Source organism: Zingiber officinale, chromosome 7A, assembly GCF_018446385.1.
Source record: "Zingiber officinale cultivar Zhangliang chromosome 7A, Zo_v1.1, whole genome shotgun sequence".
In the NCBI taxonomy this organism is placed as follows: Eukaryota; Viridiplantae; Streptophyta; class Magnoliopsida; order Zingiberales; family Zingiberaceae; genus Zingiber; species Zingiber officinale.
In genome coordinates this window covers 122,526,127-122,548,433 of record NC_055998.1, presented here as the reverse complement: position 1 = coordinate 122,548,433, position 22,307 = coordinate 122,526,127, and the positions used below count along the sequence as shown (strand labels likewise).

General features: G+C 36.5%; 1 protein-coding gene across 2 annotated transcripts in view; it reads left to right on the top strand.

Annotated features, from left to right (window-relative positions):
- Positions 1 to 22,307, top strand: part of LOC122002305 (phosphoenolpyruvate carboxylase 4-like) — a 39,325-nt gene that overhangs the window by 6,176 nt on the left and 10,842 nt on the right. For both annotated transcript variants that reach the window (XM_042557433.1, XM_042557434.1), the window contains exons 5-9: positions 2,107 to 2,175; positions 2,246 to 2,324; positions 2,411 to 2,487; positions 2,572 to 2,667; positions 6,718 to 6,859. In XM_042557433.1, coding sequence (XP_042413367.1) covers positions 2,107 to 2,175; positions 2,246 to 2,324; positions 2,411 to 2,487; positions 2,572 to 2,667; positions 6,718 to 6,859 — 463 coding nt within the window. The remainder of the gene's footprint in view (positions 1 to 2,106; positions 2,176 to 2,245; positions 2,325 to 2,410; positions 2,488 to 2,571; positions 2,668 to 6,717; positions 6,860 to 22,307) is intronic.

The window sequence follows — 22,307 nt, the reverse complement described above, 5'->3', positions numbered from 1 at the left end:
TGAAGCCTTGAAACTCTTAAGAGATGAGAGAGAAGAGAAATCAAGAGGAGAATTCATAACTTGAGAATTGAGTGTATTGAGTGGAAGGAATGAGGTTTATTTTATAGAGATGAAGGGTTACTCCTAAGAGGTGAAATGTTTCTTCCAAGAGGTGAAAAGGTAAAAAGACATGGGGTGTATCTTTTTACTTAAATATATCAATTATCATTACTTGATTTTAATTAAATTAATATTATAGTTATGATTAATCTCATTAATTATTTAATTAATCTATTATAAATATTAATTAATCAGTTAATTAATATTACAACCATGATTAATCTTTTAATCAATCAATGAAATTAATTCTAATTTCACACCTCTCAATGGTTCCACATGGATTGACATTCACGCATATTCGAATTAGCGTTTATATAATCGCATCCATGAACCCAATTTGTGTGCGAGTCAAAACTTCCATCCGATAATATCGGACCAACCCTTCATTATACATTAATTTCTCATTCATTCGAGAAATTCACTCGAGAAATTGGTTTACGATGTCTACTCGCGAAATAGTCGTCTTATCTCTATTTAATTTATTGGTTACCAAAACTAATTTTCCAACATCCAATACTTGTAGGTGAAAGAGGATTGCACAATGCCTGTCGAAATTGGCTAGTGAATTTATAATGAAAATCACTGATTAGTTCATTCTGATACTAGCATCATGAGCATTAAATGTAATCTGGAGCATGGGCACGTAGAGAGTGCTATATCCATTCTTCCGATGGTCAGGAGCAGATTCGGTCTTGGCTTATCACCTAAACAGTGTTTGTTTGAGCACTCTTTTCTGGATGTTGCTTGTGTTTTTCTACTGTATTATTAACCTACATTTTCCCCCTTTCCTTTCCTCCTACATTCAGGCACTAGTTTGCTATCATTTCGTTTAAAAATTGCAACAAATTTGGGTTTTTATCAAACCATGGTCCCAACTATTCAGAGTTGGCGTTGGCTACATGGATTTTGTAGTGAGTAATTTTATATACATATCTTTGGCTCTGCTTGTATTGCTTTTATCTGTACTATGATCTTTTTGTTATATGCTTAATATTTGTATGACTTTCAGATTGTTTTCTCCTATACACAATAAGCCTTAGATAGTATACTCCAGAACTCATCTACCTTTTTTGTTTTCTTAAGCACGCAAAAAATTGATCCATCAATATCACATGTTTTGGACCATCTCCTTATTCTAAATGATTTTGTATTCCATCATTTTGTTTTTATTGTGGAAAGTGGAGACCAAATTTGATGGAATTGATAAGTTTTCTTCAAGAACAGCTCAAAGTAACACAAGCAAATGCTTGCTTTATCCCTTTTACCTCCATATTAACCAAATTTGGTTACTCATAGCAAGATCAGGACACTTTATGCAATAGCACATGGCTTGACAAGCAATTTTGTTCTAAGAATAGAGGCCACTACAAGCTATGGGTGTGCTATTTCAGAAGTCATTGTGTCTGACACCATAATAATTGTCTAAGCCTACCCTCATGAACCATGAAACTGGATATGATGGTGAAGCCTACTTACAAAATGGACAAACCTCTTGTTTCTGTCCTCCTGTGTTTTTTCAATGATTTTGCTACCTGATGTTATTTCTGAGCGAGTATGTGCTACTAGCTAGTTTGCAAGAAATCCACTAATCATGTCATGATAGCGAAAGCAGCATGTACATTGAATAATTAAGAGCACAATAATCACGTGCAAATATTGTGAATATACCTGATAGGATGTGTTTGTTGTGATGAGCCAGGATGTTTTTGCAGGAAGAAAATAGATGAATTTTGAGCCACAAATGCCTGGGGTTCTAGATTGTGGTTTTGGGGGTACCATCAGAGGCAGCAAGTTCTATTTACACTCATACCTAGAAACCTTCTTCACTATATTCAATAAAGGCAGACCACAGCATGCTCTTAACTGGAATCAGTTCACAGTTCATTTTATATGGATATTATAACACTTGCTATGGTTGCAGAGTTACTTTACCATATCAATTCATCTTTCAGTTCTATGGTCTAATATGTTATGCCTTTTGTTTTAATACCTTGACCAATGCTGCAGCACCTTCTGGAGTATAATGACAGACCTGATCTAAGCCATGAAGATAAAGAAATGCTGATAGAAGATCTGGTAACCTCTCACCTAGAGTCTTGTAAGTTAACTGAGTCAAAATTGTCATATAAGTCTTTTGTTTCCGTAGGTACGGGAGGTCACTGCATTATGGCAGACAGATGAATTAAGACGTTATAAACCTACTCCTGTTGACGAAGCAAGAGCTGGTATAATTCTTTTCTGAAGACAAAGAAAAAACTTGTAGAATTTTGTATCCTGAAAGCATTCTGGTGAAGTCTACATGTGATTATAGGTTTGCACATAGTTGAGCAGTCACTTTGGAAAGCTGTACCACATTACCTCCGTCGTGTCAGCAATGTTTTGAAAAAGGTTCCTTTGTTTCTGTTTCTTGACTTTGATGAGATATTAAGAACTGTGATTTCTTCTTATCACAATTTTTTTGTCACTTGGCAGCACACTGGTAAGCCACTTCCACTAACCTGCACACCTATAAAATTTGGTTCTTGGATGGGTGGTGATCGAGATGGAAATCCGAATGTTACAGCAAAAGTAAGTTGTTTATATGTATATTCAATGTGTAAGTAAATAGTTAACACCTGAATGTGTTATTTCTAACTTTTTTTTTCTCATCAAGAGTGATGTCACCAATTCAGTAATTTTTATTCAATTTCCCCCCTTGTTGCCCAGGCATCATGTCAATTATAAATATCAAGTTTATGATTTGGATCCCATCACTTTCCTTGAATTATGAAAGGATTGCTCCCATGGGTTCAAGATCAAATGCAGTTCTTTACTCATTGTTAGCAAATGGATATACTCAAATTCTTGATTATGTGCTGCACTAAGCTATACTTTTCTAATTTCTAACAACTGATTCATATGGCGCTTTATTATATGAAAAAGCTACCGGAACACCTTTGTGGCAAGAAACTATACTGCTTGCCTAAAAAAAACACTGGATTATTGGAGTCAATTTTTTTGACCTAAAACCATGAATTGAAGTTATGTTTGTTGACCGTGATTAAATGTATTTCAATCTTTAGTAATATTGAGAAGTATAGGTGTCCAGAATTTGGAATCAACATGACAAAAAATACAATATTACATGCACTTGTTATATACATCACTTTGATTTGGTATTGGAAATGTTAAAATAATGAGTTGGTTCTTAAGAACCGGATCACATAACCTAAATGTGCAAGCACAAATTAAAATGTAAATCCATTTTGGTTTACAAATTAATACAATTATCTACTTGAGTCCAATGGGAGACTAAACAGACTATCCATAATGGCATTTCTTTGGAGGACTAAACAGACTATCCCTAATGATTTTTTATTGTTTTTTGTAATGTTTCTTTTTCTGTCTAGTTAATTGTAATAACATGACAGATTTTTTTGTGTATCTACCAAATAATTCCAAGTTATATGAGTTCTCATGTGCTGGAGGATATGTCTTGAACTCATCAAAATTATGGTGATTAACTGAATGCTTGACCTAACCTACATACATCAAATGCTTAATTGTTTAAATATATTGTCTAGTCCCTAATAATTCAAGCTTTTAGAACAAATGTTTAACCAAACAAATTTGATATAGGGGTCTTGCGCTTAAATCCTGCTTTCCTCAATAACATAAAAAAAAGGACAGTATGGTGCATGAAACTCCCGCCAATGCGGGATCCCGGAAAGGGTCAGATCATATTGGACCTATTGTACACAACCTTATTTGCATTACAAGAGGCTATTTTCGCAATTCAAACATGTGATCACATGATCATACGACAACAACTTTACCATTGTGCTAAGGCTTCCCTTCAATATTGGAACTATATTGGTTAGGGTTGTCTGATTGAGGTCTCTTTTACAAGATAGAGAGGTAAGTTAAGGGCCACAAACAACTTTAATTCATTCAATCTCAAGTAGCTTTTCTCTCTTTGAGTTTTCTCTTCTCTCAAAAAAAAAATTGGAGTTTTAAACTTCTGTAATTAACTTATCCTGGCTAACCCAACAAAAATGGTAGACTTTTATGACAAATCTAATTTAATTAACATAAGGTAGATTAAGACATGGTTAAAGGAAGTCTTTGTCGTGCCCTACAAGGTAGGAAACTCTCCTGTATGGTTCCAAGGGGAGGAACTGCCTTTTCTGATTGGGCGAACAAGTCATTCTATAAGATGACTTGCAATTTGTGCAGTGCAGTCAGGTCCTTGTTTTTTTTTAAAAAAAAAACAAAAGATAAATAATATAACACTATTTTCCTCACTTAATGCTTTAAATTTTCATTTAGGCTTAAAACTCTTATAGGCTAGAACCATGCCTAATTGCCTAATTGTTAGAGGTCTATAAGTGGCATTGCGTCATATGCAAACGCCCTATTCAAACACCTCATTGTGGCTAGGATCAGGGTTTGAAGTGCCGAGCCGTGCCGCCTGTGTAAGGATCTAGTACACTAAACATGCAGAAAGTGCAGCGTAAAAACCCACATATACTAAGTTTGATGAAAGGGGTTATACCTTTGTTGCATGCCCTTTGCAATCCCGGCAGTAACTTTTCTTTGGATGCAGATCTCAGCGCGATCAAGTGTCCGTGTCTCTACGGTGTCCACACGAACATGTTACATCCGTCTCACGAACTCACAATTGTAGAGAAGAAAACAACCTTTGGTTGTGCTAGCAACCCAATAAGGTAGTTTCGGCAATGGAAAGGGGAAGAGAAGAAGATAAAAATGAACACACACTTCACAATGGCCGAAAATCACCCTTTTGTACTATCATGGAATACCAAAAGTCATGTGATCTTTCATCTTTCTTCATGAATTGACTCTTAGTCATCTTTCATGAAGAGACTTTTCATCTTCCATGAAGAGCCTTTTAGTCTTCTTCTTTTACATGATCAAGTCATGTAAACGACCTTTCCTCTTCCTTGATGAATACTAAGGTTTTTGTCTCTTTATATTCCTCTTAATGAGTTGGGTTGTTATATTGAATTAACTATTAATCCAATAACCCAATGAATCTAACTCATTAATCCAATGTGTCTAATTCGGATTGCACTCAATCCAATAAGTGAATTCATTTGAGTCTAACTCAATGAGTAACCCAAGAAGTCTAATCATCTCATGATTGGATTTTAGGGCTAATACTAACAATCTCCCACTAGCACCAGTGTCAATCACTACAAAGATGACACCAACACTTTGGATTAACCCATTATTCTTAAAGCCATAATAATTTAGTCAAACTAAATTAAACCTATCTTTAATTAACATGTTCTTTGTGTGTGACCCAATAGACTCTCGTAACGTTGGCAATGTAGCTAAATCAACATTTTAGATATATTAACAATGAGTGACATCTAGCAAGGTATCATTGCTACCCAAGTAACAAGAATGTCGAGATTCGACTAATAGCCTGAGATCGTCGGAATTTACTGTTACGATGAGGAAGCGAAATCGGCACAGTATGCAGACAAATTTTGCCTTTATCATCCTCTCGCGATCGACGCCACCGGTCAGCCAGAAGCATTGTAGGACGCTTCCGGCGACGGCGAAGATGTCGCGTGACGCTTTTGGCACTGCAGTATCCCGTGACGCTTTCGGCGCCAAGGTGCCGGAAGCATCGCGTGACGCCTTTGCTGCCAGCGGAAGTGTCGCGTGAGCGTTGCTCATGGGACTCACGACTCGCGGGATGGGATCATTGTTGCAAAAGTAAAAAAATTTAATTAATTAAACAATTCCCAACTAGAGTGTGATATTTTGAATATGTTTCTATAACCCCTAATTAAATTATCTATATAAAATATATAAAAATATATTTAAAATTAAAAAAATTAAAATTTAAAAATTATTAATTGATATTATAAAAAAATCCTTTTTTACTGTTTTAAATTTATTTAAAAATTCTAAAAAATAAAAAAATTCTAATGGATCATATTTATATTATGATAATTTATTATTATTATTTATATAATTTTTTTTGCTGTTTAATTGCTATTTTGATTTTTTTATTATTTTATATATATATATAAGATTTAAACTAATAATTAATTAAATGAATAAACAATTAATTTATATAATTATGATGTATCAATTTTAATTCGAGTAATTAATACATCTTTAAAGAAAATTATATTTAATTATTTTTTCTAACCATGTTAAGTTGTTCAAACAACATATAAAATAAAAATACAACTTATTTTTAAATTATACATAATAAACATATTTATTTAATAATTACTATATATATATATATATATATATATATATATATATATATATATAAAATACCAAAATTATATTGACACGGTACGATACGATACTAAAATTGCATCGTTCCGGTTTGAGATCGAAATCTCGGCACGGGTCGAAATTTTAAACCTTGGCTAGGATTAGCTCTATTTTGATACAAATTATCACAACAAATATAGATAACCATTAACTTGTTAGGTTTTACCATATGTGCAAAATGGTTAAGCACTAGTTAATGGTGTGCAGTGTTTGAATAAATAAACTGTTCTTTCAACATTTAAGATAAAGACATGCTGGTAGTCACACCTTGTTTGTGCTGTCAATCAGAGGTATCTATTCTGTTTGTTGCAGGTTACCAGGGATGTTTCATTGCTGTCACAGTGGATGGCAATTGATCTTTACATTCGAGAGGTTGATAATCTAAAATTTGAGTTATCTATTAACAGATGCAGTGATACATTGGCTAAGTTGGCACAGGAAATCTTACTCCAAGGTTTGTTAGTCTAATATATGTTTGCATTGCTAGTGTGCTTCTATCATTGAGAGATGGCGAGGTGGCAAATTAACTTGGTTATGCATGGACAATATTATCACAATATAAAGTTTTCTACCCAGTGCAAGATCTTCCTAAATGGATCTGTTCAATTATGAAAATGTTTTCCCGATAACATTTGCATGGTTTTTGCCTTCCTATCGTGTTTGACAATCTGGAAAAAAGAACCACTTATCCATTTATATGCTAGTATGTCAAGGTCATTGAAGCGATAGTCACCAAAGTTTGTCTATCAGCTTCCTATTTTTCCTTGCTAGGAACTAGGAGTTTTAAGCCGTGAGTCTATTACTTATATTCTGGGCAAAAAAACTGTTGAAGTTTCAAGTATTATATGATGATGATCATCAAGAGCATCAGTTAACACTAATTACCAGTTTAATTAGAGTTTGTGATCTCCCTCTACCGATTATAAATTCTAGTCTGATTGATTCTACTTGTCTAAATTTATTAGTTGCCTTTGAACATATTCATATCATCTCAAATTATTTTCTGTTATCCATCAACATTAGATATAGTTGCTCTGCATGGTAGTATTTGTTATTTTATCTTTTATAGTAACCCATGGCCTGCACAGAGTACAATAAAAGATAGCATAGTGAAACTTATCTAGGTGTTGGTTTATAGATTGTATCAGGTTGGTGAAGTTGTTCAAGGAGATAATTGAATTTGCTTATTCATAGGGAAGAATATGATTATTTTTTTCTACTAAAACAAATCATCATTATCTGTAGCAAAACTGGAATTACTATGACTCTTGTACATGCATGGTGAGCTTGCTAATCCATCCACAATGAATAGGCACTAGGAGGGTCACCTCCTGAACACTAGGCCATGTGGGACAATGAGATGGTGTTCCATCCTTTACGCTGACGGGCATGAAGCACTCTCATGTTCCATCAGGCTCAAAGGTATGAATTAATGTCCTAAATACACCCAAACACAGCCCTGGAATCAAAGGTATAGGTTAGGGCTCTGAGCACAAGTAGGATGTCCTTGGTCATCATGACATAGATATGGCTTGAGGCTCTATATAATGTTAAAGTTCTCCCAAAATGACTACTGGGCAGAGGAGTGCCCCTTGCTAGAAGCACTTTATGGATGCATGTACTTGGTAGTGTAGGACTATGAAGTGGTGTACTTTTCTCTATACTTATGGTCAACGAACATCCTTGATAGAATTAATACCCTTCAATATTTTTTCACTTAAGTTTGGGGACGCCCCTATTATAGTACTGAATGGTTTTGAATGGATTTTTCCTAGAAATTATCCTTGTTTGTCAAGTAGTTTCCTTGAATATGGTTCTTCTGAAATCGAGTTTCTAATGTGCATACATTGGAGCAAAAGGTCAAGTTGTCACCTTAGCAATCCCTCCAGGGCGACCCTACACTCTCTAGAAGCGGGTAAATCACGGGGGACATTTGTCTTAGTGCAGTGACTCTTTATATGGGGAGGTCAGACATCCAACGAATCATTTTGCACCCGCTAGTAATTGACTCGAAGACCTATTGGAGCAACTACCTATGCAGGTACCAATTGCGCCAACTCATGGGGCTAAACTAGAGTGTTCTGTATATTACATTGTAACAAGATGTAACAAGGATAACTTAAGAGTTAAAACTATATTATAAGCGGAACCTGTCATCTATTACTTAAAGTCACATTAAAACTACCAAGTATTTTTTTTTTTGAATTGAATTTCATACTTCTTGATGAGCCTTCGTAAGTAGTATATTTATCTTTGGTTTCTATTATTGGAATAATCAAATTGATACCAATGTACTATTGATTATATGATGTAATCTTCTTTTAGAGAAAATATATATGTTGTAAGTTTTTCAAAATAAAAGGTTTTCCGTAAAGGTTTTCAAAACATAGAAAAGGAAGAGAAAGAAGAGAGTTTTTGAATGTCATGGTAAGTTCAAGTGTGAATTTGAATCTCACATCTAATGCCCGGAGGGAATTTTAGGACATTTGATATGGATGTACCAAAAAAGTACTATGAGAAAAAGGTGGAGTTCATGGAGGCACCATGTGCTTTAAATATAGTAAGTTCATGTGAGTGGTGTTGTGCAGCGCACTGCATTGTATGGTCGTGCAATGGGCGTTGATGTGCCGTATGAGCGGTACATATGGGCACACATGACAAATAAGATTTCCGTGGTGCACCTGAGACATAATGTATTTGTTAGTTCACTTTGCACTGCCCATGTGCACATTATTGTGAGTTGTCTTGAGACGCATATTTAATTGATGACCACATAGGAAGCTTCTCTTGACTTAGGCCGCTATGTAGGATAGTCTGTCAATGGATCGCAAGTGATAATGATCCAATTTCGACTTGTAATAGTGCAACCTAATGATCCGATGGATTTAGATAAACTAGTGTCTTCAACTTGTGCAATTTGGATAGTCCAAGCGATCCAAGGGTCCTTATCGAGATTGGATGGATTAGTTCAAGAGACAATCTAATAAGGTGTAGAGTTGGACTATCTTTGCCAGAGATATGCGGATATTCTGAATTGAAAATTACAACAATTCAACTCTAGATTTATCTGTTAGATGGCCTGAATTGATAATTGCCGAGTGCTTCCTGAGCCCGAGTGGGAAGCTGAGTGACAAGTGTTCTCGAGTGCCTACTTCCTGAGTCCAAGTGAGAAGTCGAGTTCAAGTGAGGATGTCATTCGACTGCCGAGGCTGAGTGAGCCGAGCATCGAGTCAGGATGTTGAATCGCCCGAGCAGGTTGCCGAGTTAGGACACCGAGTGTCTGACTACTAAATGTCTCTTGAGTCCGAATGGGTTGTTGCACCCGGTCGGGAATGTGATGCATAGTGCACGGCAAGTAATCTAAGTCTAAGTGGATTTTTGAGTACTCGAAAATAGAGAAGCCGATGCATGTGTTCAACGCAATTTCTGTTACGTCCGGTTGAGCTAGAGTTGGGGGGGGGGGGGGGGGGGTTGGTGAATGGCTTACTTCGATTTCTTGATTAATTTGATTTTGCATAGCGGAAACTTGAAGGTAATGCTAACTCCTTGTATTTACTTGGTGTCCACCTCCTTGAGGTGACTAATCCAAGGTTCCACACCACGGTCACACTTTGCAATATGAAACTTCTCCTTCTCGAATCAACACCAAAGGTGGAGAAATCTTACACAATCATCTACAAATCTCCCTCTTAACAGAATACCTCACAAGGAAGAAGAGGTCAAGAGATTAGGGTTTTAGGTACACCTTCTTTTTCTTTGAGTGGCTTGAGATTGTAGTACTAGTGAGAGCTTGAGCACTTGAAGTTGAACTTGAGGTTGAGCTTGAGCACTGGAGAGCAATGGAGAACACTTGATCACAATAGAACAGTTCACTTCAAACATGCTCTTCAAGTCTTCTTAAATCGTAGAGAAAGAATCGTTTTTCTTGTCATTTTTGTGAGTCTTAATTGATTAAGAAGTGATCTTAGTTGATTACTAGACGTTAATCGATTAAAGTAGTCTATTTGGTGCGTGTTTCATTTACGCGACTCTTCCAAATCACCTATCCTAATCGATTAAGATTAGGGTAATTGACTTGCTTAAGCGATTAGGAATTATTCTGTTTTTCGAACAGAATGTCTCTTAATCGACTAAGCCAATTGCTTAAGCTTTGAACAGAAGCATTCCGTTCGAAGCAAAACGACACCGTAAGCGATTGATTTAATCGCTTACGGTAATCGATTAGAAAACCTTCTATTTCAAATAGAAGGTTTGTTAATCGATTGGCTCGATTGCTTAACACCCTCTTAATCGATTAAGTGTTTTTCTTAATCAATTAGCACACTTTGCTTTAGCTGATTATCAATTTCCTTGTCAAGAATCTTGTTCTCGACCTCCCCGAACTTTTTTTTCCTTACATCCGGTCTTCCGACCTACAAGGGCTTCTCTTGTGCTAAAGATTTGACCCCTTGACCTCCTTAGACTTCTCTTGCCTTGCATCGGGTTTTTCGACCTGCAAGGGCTTCTCTTGCTAGAAATCTGGTTCTCAACCTTTTTGGTCTTGCAAACTCAAAGTCATACTAGATTCAATGTATTAGCCTAAACTTAAATAATTGTCGATCATTGAAATTTCTTCCTTAGGGCATGATTGCACCAATAGTTTCCTTAAAACAAATTCGTCTACCTCCGGTAGTGTTTCGAGGTTATGTGGGATGTCTGTTTACTAGGATACAATGGAGAAATCATGATTGCAACCTAGCACAGGTTATTTGTGGCGAAATTAGAAAGTGTAGGATCGTAAAGTTGTTAGAGGGGGGATAGTGATCGTCGAAAATTGCGATTGAAAATGAGTTACGCAGTGGAATAAAGAAAATAGAAAACAATGCTAACACAAATGTTTTTACTTGGTTCGGAGCCTGTGATGACTCTTATTTTAAGGCCCGCGATCGACAATTGTTTTCGTTGGGCAATCACTATCAGGTCGTAAAAGAATTACAATAATTGAGTACAAGAACTGAAAATAAAATTTGTTACCGACAAACAAAAATGAAAATGAAGTCTCTTGTTTCTCAAACTTCGGAGCAACCTTTCGATGTCGTCGGAGTCTTTTCGGAGCAGCACTTGAATTTGAAAGTTGTAGTCGATGATATTTTGAAGTTGTTGGTCGAAGGTCCTTATATAGGCCCATTCTGGGCCTCTGGAACCCCTCCGGGCGCCTGGACCATGCTGGCGTGGCTCGGTCAGTCGACACGCTCCAACTCAGCTCCTGGATAAGTTTTTTGGTTCGAGCGCCCGGATCGCTCGGGTGCTTGCGACACCCGCCTGGGCTAGCTGGTCGGGGCGCCCGGATTCCCTTTTTTCAGCAACTTATTCCTTGCAAAAAGGGTTAATCCAGGCAATAAATAATATGTTTATCCTGCAAAATAGAGTTAGTACAACATTAATAAAATATGAGTAGTAATTAGATCCTGTCTTTTTGAGACGAGGATCCAGTCAAGGTCTCAACTTAGATTTCCTAAATAGATCTAAGTGGGATCAACGCTGGGAACGCGTCTTCACTGAATCTCTTCTTCAGTTGCTTACCTCCACTTACCAATTGCAGTCGCTTGACTTGCCTTTGACCCATCAGGTCTTCCCGCCAGTTGTCAGTCCCGCGGTTGTCAGGCCCCGCGGACCCAACCGGACTTCCCGCTAGATATCGGGTCTCGCGGACCTATCTGAACTTCGCACCAGCTATCGGGTCCTATAGACCTAGCTGGATTTCAACCTGGTGTCAGGTCCTTCAGACCTGCACACTTGGTAGAAAGATTAGATAAACAACACATCTAACTTTAAGCTATTTGTCATACATCAAAACCTGATTATTAGTGCAACCTGCAACAATAGAAAGCACCCAATTCCTATCATAGGAAGACTACTAATCAAAATGAATTGGTAGAGAGAAGATAAGGAGGAATGAAGGTGGAAGGCTTCAGAACGAAGGTGGAAGGCTTCTGCTTGCTTATCGTTGTGTGTCTCAATTGCATGAAGTCGTAACCTCCTTATAAAGGAGCTCAAACCTTCGGTAGCAATAACTGGTTGAATAAAGGCCATTATTCACCAGCTCACTCAAAATGTTAGCCGCTTGACCGAGATTCTCCATTAATTCCATTAATCATGGATCAATGCATCCATTACACATGTAAGCAGTTAGCAAAAAAGGATTTACGTGACAAAACCATAGTTGTCAAAAGCGCGTGAAGCGCTCGCTTAAGCATGAAGCACAGCGAAGCGCAAGCCTTGCACTTTATAGACTTAGAAGTACACGAGGTCTTCGAAGCGTGCACTTCACTATACTTCATGCAAAAGTGCAAGCGTTCGCTTGTCCGTAAAGTGCAGAAACTTTTCTTTTTTTCATTTAAAGCCTTAAACCCTCTTTAAATATATCATTAAGTTGATTGGTTTGCCTCTCTCTCATCATTAGAATCGTTTGCTCGATCATCAGTAATAATTTCTTTTTTGTTAATTTTTTTTACTGTAATGTATTTTTTTGGCGTCTCGAAGGCATCGTGAGACTCGTTAGGCACCATCGGAGGAGTCGTGATGTCCGCGATCTCGCGGTTTCTGGGGATGATTTTTTTTGCCGATCTTATTATTTGAGTAATTAATAAAATCCTAACTTAAATGGGATAGTTTGAATAGTCTTTTATAAATCCTAATTAAATTATCCCAATAAAATATATATAGTTTTATATTTAAAATTAAAAAATTCTAATAAATATTAATTTTATATTTAAAATTAATTTTTTTAATAAATATTATTAATTCATATAAATCAGATTTATATTTATAATTTTATATTTAAAATTTACAAAATTTTAATAAATTTTATTGTTTTATATTTTTTTTTTATTGATTGATTATTATTGATTTCAGTGGTCTTAAATCTTTTTCATGTCGAATACAATAATTTTATCAACTCGAAAGGATATTGCTTGGAGTAATACAGGATCCTAAGAATCCATAGTCAGTTGTATTTTTGGCGGTAAAATAACAAATGATAGAATTTATCGACACAAACTACATTTAGTTGGCGGTAATAAAAATGTGAAAGCTTGCCTGAAATGATGAAAATAAAAATAAGTTAAGAAATATTACAGTTGAGAAATTTGCTAGATGGATGTATAATGTCGAAATTTCTTTCAACGTTATTTAATATGATTCTTTTGAGTCTTGTATTAAAGCTATTAGGCAATTTAGATTCGGGATGAAACCTCCATCATATCATGAAGTCAGGATTAAGTATTTGAAGGAGATGGTAAATACGAACTCGCTTCTCAAATGCCACATAGATCATGCTAAGTTTGGGTGCATAATCATAGCAGATGGGTGGACGGATAAAAAGGTAGGACTCTTATAAAGTTTTTGGTAAATGGTTTTAAAGGAAGCGTATTTGTTGAATCAGTTGATGCCGACAAGATGTCTGAGTTATTTTCTAAATTTGCATATCACATTAGAGAAAAGAATGTGGTTTAGGTTGTAATAAATAATGCAAGCTACAATGTCAGTGCATATAATATTTTAAATTTATGTTATTTTTAATTAAGAATTGGATCATATTTTCAATTTTTAGACTAAATTCACTTTGTTTTTTAAGATCATTTTTTAAAAAAAAATGATTTTCACACTTGTATTGGACTCCCTGTGCAGCTCATTGTTTAGATTTGTTGCATGAGGATATATTCAAAATTCCTCTATCAGAAAATTGCATGAACGAGCATTGATGGTGAATGATTATATTTACAACAGACTAATTTGATCATGATGAGAGAGTTTACTGGACAAAGAGACATGGTAAGAACTGCAAAGACACGTTTTGCAATTGTTTTTTAAGTGGTTTCACATACAAGCAAATCTTAGAAAGATGTTTATATCGGAAAAGTGGGCAAATAGTCGATTTTCTAAAGATGTTGTAGGAAAGCGTGTAGCAGCAGTGATATCGATGCCTTCTTTTTGGAAAAATATAGTTTTGCATTAAAAGTCGGTGGCGCATTGGTGGAAGTATTGTGGCTAGTAGACGGTGAAAATTTATTTGAGTCAATGGACAGAGCCAAACAAGATATCGTTCCGTCATTTGATAATAATGAAGAGAAATATTATAGCATTTTTGAATTCATTGATAAAAGATGGAATGTTCAACTCAATCTCTTTGTATGTAGCCGGATATTTCTTGAATTCAGAGTGTTTTTACTAAACTCTGACATAGAAAATGATACAGAAGTGATGGAGGGTTCGTACAAGTGTATATCTAGATTGGTGAGAGGTGAGGATTTACAGGGTAAGATCACGAATCAATTGAAAAAAATACAAGAAAGCAGGACTGTTTGGTTTGCCAATGGCTATCAGACAAAGAACATCAAAATCATCAGGTAAATTTATAAATAATATATTATGCAATATTAATATTGGATGGTAATAAAGTTAATCGTATATGTTTTTGTGTTTCAAGCTGATTGGTGGTCTTCTTGTGGTGCATCAACACCTGAACTAAAAACATTTGTAATGAAGATTTGAGATTTCAAATGCTCTTCTTTGAACGTAATTGGGGTGTTTTTGAATATATAAGTTAGAATTTTTTAATACATATTAAAATTTATATTATGGACTTAACTTTTTTTTACTTTTATTTTTTTTGTAGTTATATTCCAAGAAAGAAGTAGGTTGTCTCAACAACAATTGAATGATTTGGTATATATCGTGCAACAGAGCTTTGTATGAATGATTGTTGGGAAAATTGGATGACAATGATACTGATTTTTTCTATGAAGATGAAGATTTGCGTTAGAGTGATATAGCATGAGTATCTGGGGTTGGTGAAAGTGCGTATGACTTTCGTTCTCGAAATGCATCTTCTTCAAAAGGGGCGTCATCATCTACTTCAGCAAAAAAGAAAGCAATCTTCAACTCAAACTAATCTTGTAGATGAAGAAGAAGATATCGATGGATACAAATCAAGTAATGGAGCTGATGACGTAGATTTAGACCATGAAGATGATTATTTTGATATTTGGTATTTCATCTATCACATTTTCAAAGACTTTTGATTTATTTTTAGTGTTTTTGAATAATCTACAACTTCATCAAAGAATATTTTGTTTATGGTGGTTATTTGAATTTTCGAAGATATTTTTATAGACTTTTAATAGATATAATAGTTCTTTTGTTTATTACGTTTTTTTCGTAAAGTGTATGTTTTGCTTTGCGTTTTAGGTCCCAAGACCCTTGGGCGCTTTTTTGCGCCTCGCTCTTTTGACAACTATGAACAAAACACAAGTTGATTCGCTTGGTTAAAGTTTGCCTCGACCGGTCTGACATTTGACACGCGTAGATCGTGCTCGCACAAGAGTTACATTTGGTTAAGTGCAATATGAGGCCAGATCCCTTGGTCCACAAAAGTGGACTAGGGGATGAACCACTTGTAATTGCGGCCAGATCGTGACCGTTATCCGAATATAATTGGTCGTAATCCCTCTTTGAGTTCACCGTCCTCCTAGATTATAGTTTGGGTCGGGGCGGATGATCGGAGGCTATCCGGAGGCCGCCCAGCCTAGCCACTTGGCCAACACCGGCGGCCTCCGGCCACCCGCCCTAACCTAAACTATAACCTTGGAGACGGTGAACGTAGGGAGGGATCGCAACCAATTGCGGCCGGATCGCGGCCACGATCCGACCGCAATTGCAAGTGGTCCATCCCTAGTCCACTTTTTTGTGGACCAGAGGATCTGGTCTCGTGCAATATGGGTCATGACCCCTCCTACGAGGCTGCGCGTGAGAAAGTCTCTTCCCATGTATTTATTCATAACATCAATGCTTGTGATACATTATAAATCAACCTCAATACCCTGAAACTTCCAATGTAAGACTAAAGTCTCATTCACAATGGAGTATACTTCATTTTTATTTTTTTTCCATTCACATTTTCAACAATCTCCTACATGAATGGAAATAAAGTATGTGATAGCATGCAACAAGTGAGTCTAGTATAGGACAAGTAGGTTTTACCCTTTGAACCATCTCTTATGAAGACATGTTTGTTTACTAGCCGACAGTAAATGTGATGTCGAATTGTTCTGTCGTCTATGTAAGCATTGATATATTTTACCTTGCCCAGTTAGTGTGTTCGTACTTGACCATGAACACGCCTAGTTTTGTAAGAAGTTTTAAAAATTGTCTTTCAATTTTATTCGAAGCGGCCCCACTTCTTTTGTTACATAAATGATCTCTTGAGAGTAATCTACATTACTCCAGGATCTTAAAAGTCATATGCTTAACCTCCATCCTTTCACCAATCCATTGGGTAGTTCCCCATAGTGATCTACTTAGTCAGTGCAGTTAGGTGGTCCCATTAAACTTAGTTATTGGGATCTCTAGTCTGTATAGGTTAGGTTTTCTTTGCACTAATTTTTTTCTATCGACATCAAGCCGAGCTCGCAACTAACTCTCTGTTTAACCCTTTAGCTAATTGATCTATTAGGTTATCTTTTTGACATTACATAGTCAATAGTTGTCTAATGGTATTGCATCTATTATATATATGTCTTGACTTATCATTATTATTGTTGACATATATTTCGATCATCTAGGAACATTTTCTAAGAATTGTCGTAGACATTCAATTTCTTCACAACATTTGTGAAGAGCTACAAGCTTAGATTCAATTATGGATCCAGTTATTACGGTTTGGATTTCCATGAAATGACTGCACCTTCCAAAGTGAATACATATCCACTCGTGGACTTAGAGTTTTTTATATCCGATATCCAATTTGCATCGATGTATTCTTTGATCACAGTTATATATCTCGTATAATGCAGTCTATAATCACGAGTATATCTCAAGTATGTCAATACTATTATTATCCTTTTCCAGTGCTCAATACCAGGATCAATCGTATATCTACTCAGTTTAATTATTGCGTAGGCTAAGTTTGGTCGTTTACTAATCATTAAATACATTAGACTTTCAATCATTCGAGAATATTCTCTCCTCGATTCTTCGATAGATGTTGACTCATATCTATCGGAGTTCTGGCTAACGCAGTATCACTAATTTTTTTAAGAATCTTATCCACATAATAAGACTACTAAGAACATTCCTTCTACTATTCTAAGAATTTTGATTCCTAGAATCATATCAGTTAGCTATATGTCTTTCATGTCAAATATTGATTTTAACATATCTCTAGTGGATTTGATTATTTTATCATTACTCCAATGATAAGTATATTATCTACATATAGGTACAAGATGACATAGTCGTTCTCCATGGCTTTCATGTAGACACATTTATCACATTCATTGATTTTAAATCCATTTTCTTTGATGACATTATCAAATTTCTCATGCTATTGTTTTGATGCTTGTTTCAAGCTGTATAATGATTTCATCTACAAACCTTGTTTTTCTGCCTTGGTAAAAAAAACTCATTCCATGTAGATTTTCTCTTCTAAATCCCCATTTAGAAAAGTCGTCTTTACATCCATTTGATATATTTCCAGATTTAATTGAGCAGCAATAGTATTGGTATCCCGTGGTAGTTTTGATGTGATCAACCATGTCAGGTTAGGTCCTGTTGCTATTTAACCCTGTGTCTAAGTGTGCAGGAGTTTAGGAGCACAGGAAGTCGAGCGGAAGACGCGACTAGCGAGAAGAACGGCACCCGAGAGAGTCGACGGGCTCAGTGCGTTTGAGAGACGAGGTGTTGCGGAAGAGTACACTGGCGGACGAAAAGGGCACGCGCGGCGATCCAAGGGATGAGAAGTTAGAGCGGAAGCCTGCTCGAGGAGAAGACCGAAAAAAGGGTTCGGATGAGCCCTATTCCGGTTGGCCGAAATCATCCAGGCGATCGGAGCGGTAAAATAGCATAACGTGACTGTAAGTGCTGCTGGAGGCGCCTTCAATCCTTCAAAGGAAGTTGAAGGCGCCTCCGTGCCTTCTTTGGAAGGCGCCTTCCATGGTTGGAATGCGCCTTCTATAAATAGTATGGGAAGGTGCCTTCAACCAGGCAGATTTTGTCGTTGGCAGTAGATAAATTTTTATCCACTGGTGCCTTGTTGGAGGTGCCTTCCAGCTCTATGAAAGGCGCCTTCTAGCACAGGATAAGATTTTCCAGGGGCTATAAAATAACCCCTGGACCTAGGTAATATAGCGCAACACTTGTAATTGAATCTTCTTGAGTTTTGTTCTATAATTAAATATGCAAATTGCTGTAAAGAGGTTTCTCCGTCTGAAGGAGAGTTTTAGTACGCTTTTAACTTCCTTGGATTAACAACCTCTCCGGTTGTAACCAAGTAAATCGATTGTGTCTCTTTTTCTTTATTTAATTTCTTAATTCCGTTTATGCAAGTGTTAGATTTAATTACTCTATAAAAGTTCGAGGAAGGTTCGTTTTTGATTGCAGGGTTATTCTCCTCCCTCTAGCTGGCTACAATCAACAAGTGGTATCAGAGCCAAGTTCGCTTGAAGAGGACTAACTGCTGAACGAAGCACACGAGATGGCTGGATCAAGCATCTATCTACTGAAGTTCGAGGGGGATTTTGCCAACTGGAAGAAAAAGATGGAGGTATTTTTCAAAACTGATTTTAATTTGCTTTTAATAATGGAATTTTGTTTTGTAGCACCCGAAGGCAAAGAAAAATCCCACTGGACCAAAAAGAGGCAGACCGATTTCGTGGCAAACAGCAAAGTAGAGTTTCATTTGTTATACGTCTTATCGCCCCAAGAAATCAACCGGATCGGAGCCTACGAGTCTGCGAAGGAGCTCTGGAGAAATTCTTGGAACTACACGAAGAAACCTCATAGGTGAAACTCATGAGACGATATCTACTCAGAAACCAGATCAGCAACATCAAACTGGAAGAAGGTGAAACCGTTGCATACCTTCACTCAAAGATCAAGGATCTCATCGCTGGACTCACGAATCTCAGAGAAAAGGTAAGTAACCGAGATTCGCTAAGGTACGCTCTTAATGTATTCCCTAGAAATACTGAATGAGTATCATTAGTAGATGTTTATTATATATCTAAGGATCTAGATTCAACTATTTTAGAAGAATTATTTTCAACTTTTGAAGTTTATGAAACGAGATGTGCATGTCCGAAGAAGGAGCATAACATTCCTTTAAAGGTAAAGACGGATGAACAAGATTCAGAATCTTCTCTGGATGATAATGAAACACTGATGGTACGTAAATTTAAAAAGTTATTTAAACCGAAAGATTTAATCAAGTATAGGGTAGAAAAAGAAGGATAAGATGTTACCACTGCAATGAAGAAGGGTATGTGAAAGATAACTGTCCTAAATTGAAAGACAAGGACAAGAGCAAAAATAAGAAGTCGACTCAAGCGAACAAGTACAAGAATATAAAGGCGACGTGGGATGAAACATCGTCTGAAATTAAAACCATCGTCGGAATTGCACTAGTGGCAAGTCACCAAGAAGAAGAAGACGAAGCAAGCTCGTCCGAAATGAGCATCGATGAAGGGGGAGTGATATTGGAAGAAAGTAGTACTTCAGGGGAGCTTCGGATCACGGGATCGACAAGGTAAGTCAGGTACGATCTCTTCCTCTTGACAAGTTATTTCAATTTATAAAACTATTAACAAAAAATTGTTACAAATTAGAAAAAAAAATTAAAGAATTGAAATCAACTCTAGCTAAATCTTATCGATTAGAAGAATTTGATAAAATAAAAAGTGAAAATAAAAATTGAAAAATGAAATAGAAAATTTGAAAAATCGTGCATGTTCAAATATTCAATTTATTATAAAATATAGTGGATTGAATTGGTACCTTAAATATCATAAGGACTATATTAGCAAAATTTCACAGAAATACATACCTAAGAAATTTTTAATTAACCTAGTAGGAAGGAACCTATATTGGGTTCCAAAATCATATTTGGATTGAATGTTTTTAAATTATGGCTTTCAGAGAAAATTAAATATTAAATTTATTTAAGAGGCTTTGTCTAGAAAGTGATTGTTGTTAGGGGTGAGCAAAAATTCGGAAAAATCGAATTAACCGAACGGAACAAACCGAATTTAGAAATTCGGCTCGGTTAATTCGGTTTTCGGTTTTTTTTTGAAAATTCGGTTCGGTTTTCGATTAATTCGATTCGGTTTTGAATTTTGTAATTCGGTTAAACCGAATAAACCAAATAAGAATATTATTTTAATTAATTTTTATTTTAAAATATAATTAATTAAATAAAATCTTTTTTTTAAGGTAAAACCGAATAGGATTTTAAAATTCGGTTAAATTGATCAATTCGGTCGAAAACCGAATTAACCGATATCTTATCGGTTTGGTTTCATAGGGAAATTTAGTCGGTTCGGTTGGTTGGAAAAAAATTCGATTTATTCGGTTTTCGGTCTATTCGGTTCGGTCGGTTCAGTTTTGACCGAATGCTCACCCCTAATTGTTGTTCCAATATCCAAGATGACCTAGTGCCTCGTCACAGTTTGGAAGTCAATTATTGAAATAAGTATTTAATTGACTAACTGTTAAGCATTTAGAAGTTATAAAAATACCTTAATTTTTTGTTAAAAATTAATTAAATATTTTTTTAATTAATTCTTATTTTTTTAAAACAGTTGTTTTATGATTTTATTATTTTTACTCTTAGACTTTTAAATGAACCCCATTTTTAATGTGATCAAAAGGGGGAGTAGGGAAGAACAAGTCTAGAGGGTACTTGTAAATTTTTTTCTTGCCAAAAAAACAAAGTTAAAATTTTTTTTTAGTAATTATTTCTTTTAAAATTCTTTTAGCAAATTTTACTTAGAAAAATTCTCTTACTTGTAAAAATTAGATTTTTTTTTAATTACCCTAACTTAACTTGGGTTTGATCACATCAAAAAGGGGAAGATTGTTGGTACCCCGTGGTAGTTTTGATGTGATCAACCAAGTCAGGTTAGGTCATGTTGGTATTTAACATTATGTCTAAGTGTGCAGGAGGTTAAGAGCATAGAAAGTCGAGCGGAAGACGCGACTAGTGAGAAGGACGGCACGGGAGAGAGCCAACGGACTCAGTGCGTCTGAGGGACGAGGTGCTGCGGAAGAGTACACCAGCGGACGAGAAGAATGTTAGACCCCGTGGTAGTTTTGATGTGATCAACCAAGTTGGTTAGGTCCTGCTGTGTTTGATCCCTGTGTCTGAGTGTGCAGGAGCTTAAGAGCACAGGAAGTCGAGCGGAAGACACAGCTAGCGAGAAGGACGGCACGGGAAGGGAGCCGACGCGCTCGGTGCGTCCGAAGGACGAGAGAGCTGCGGAAGAGTACTCCGGTGGGCGTGAAGAGCGTGCGCGGCGCTCGAGGGACGTTATGTTGGGACGGAAGGCTGCTCGAGGAGAAGGCCGGGAATTGGGTTCGGGTGAGCCCTATTCCGGTTGGCCGCAATCACCCTAAAGAACGGAGCTTCGGAAGCCAAAGCGAAGAAGAAAAGGAGTCAAAAGAAGTTGGAAATTACTGTAGCATAAAGTTACTGTAGCAGAAGTTACTGTAGTTTGAAGGCGCCTTAAACAAGCTTGAAGGCGCCCTGTTCAAGGCGCCTTGAGCAGGCCAGTTTGACCGTTTGCGCTGCGGATAAAGTTTTATCCGCAGATCGAGTTGGAGGCGCCTTGAACCCTGTTGGAGGTGCCTTGGACTCTCGGGATAAGATTTCCAGGGCCTATATAAAGGCCCCTGGAGTTAGGAATTAAACAACAACTCAAACATTCAATCTGTAGTGTTTCCTAGCAATAGTTCTGAGCTTTTGAAAGTGTAAAAGGTTTCTCCGCCTTCAACAAAAGAGAGTTTCTTTTAGTGCGCTTCTACTGCCCTGGATTAACAACCTCCTTGGTTGTAACCAGGTTAATTCTTCTGTGTCTTTCTTTTACTGTTTT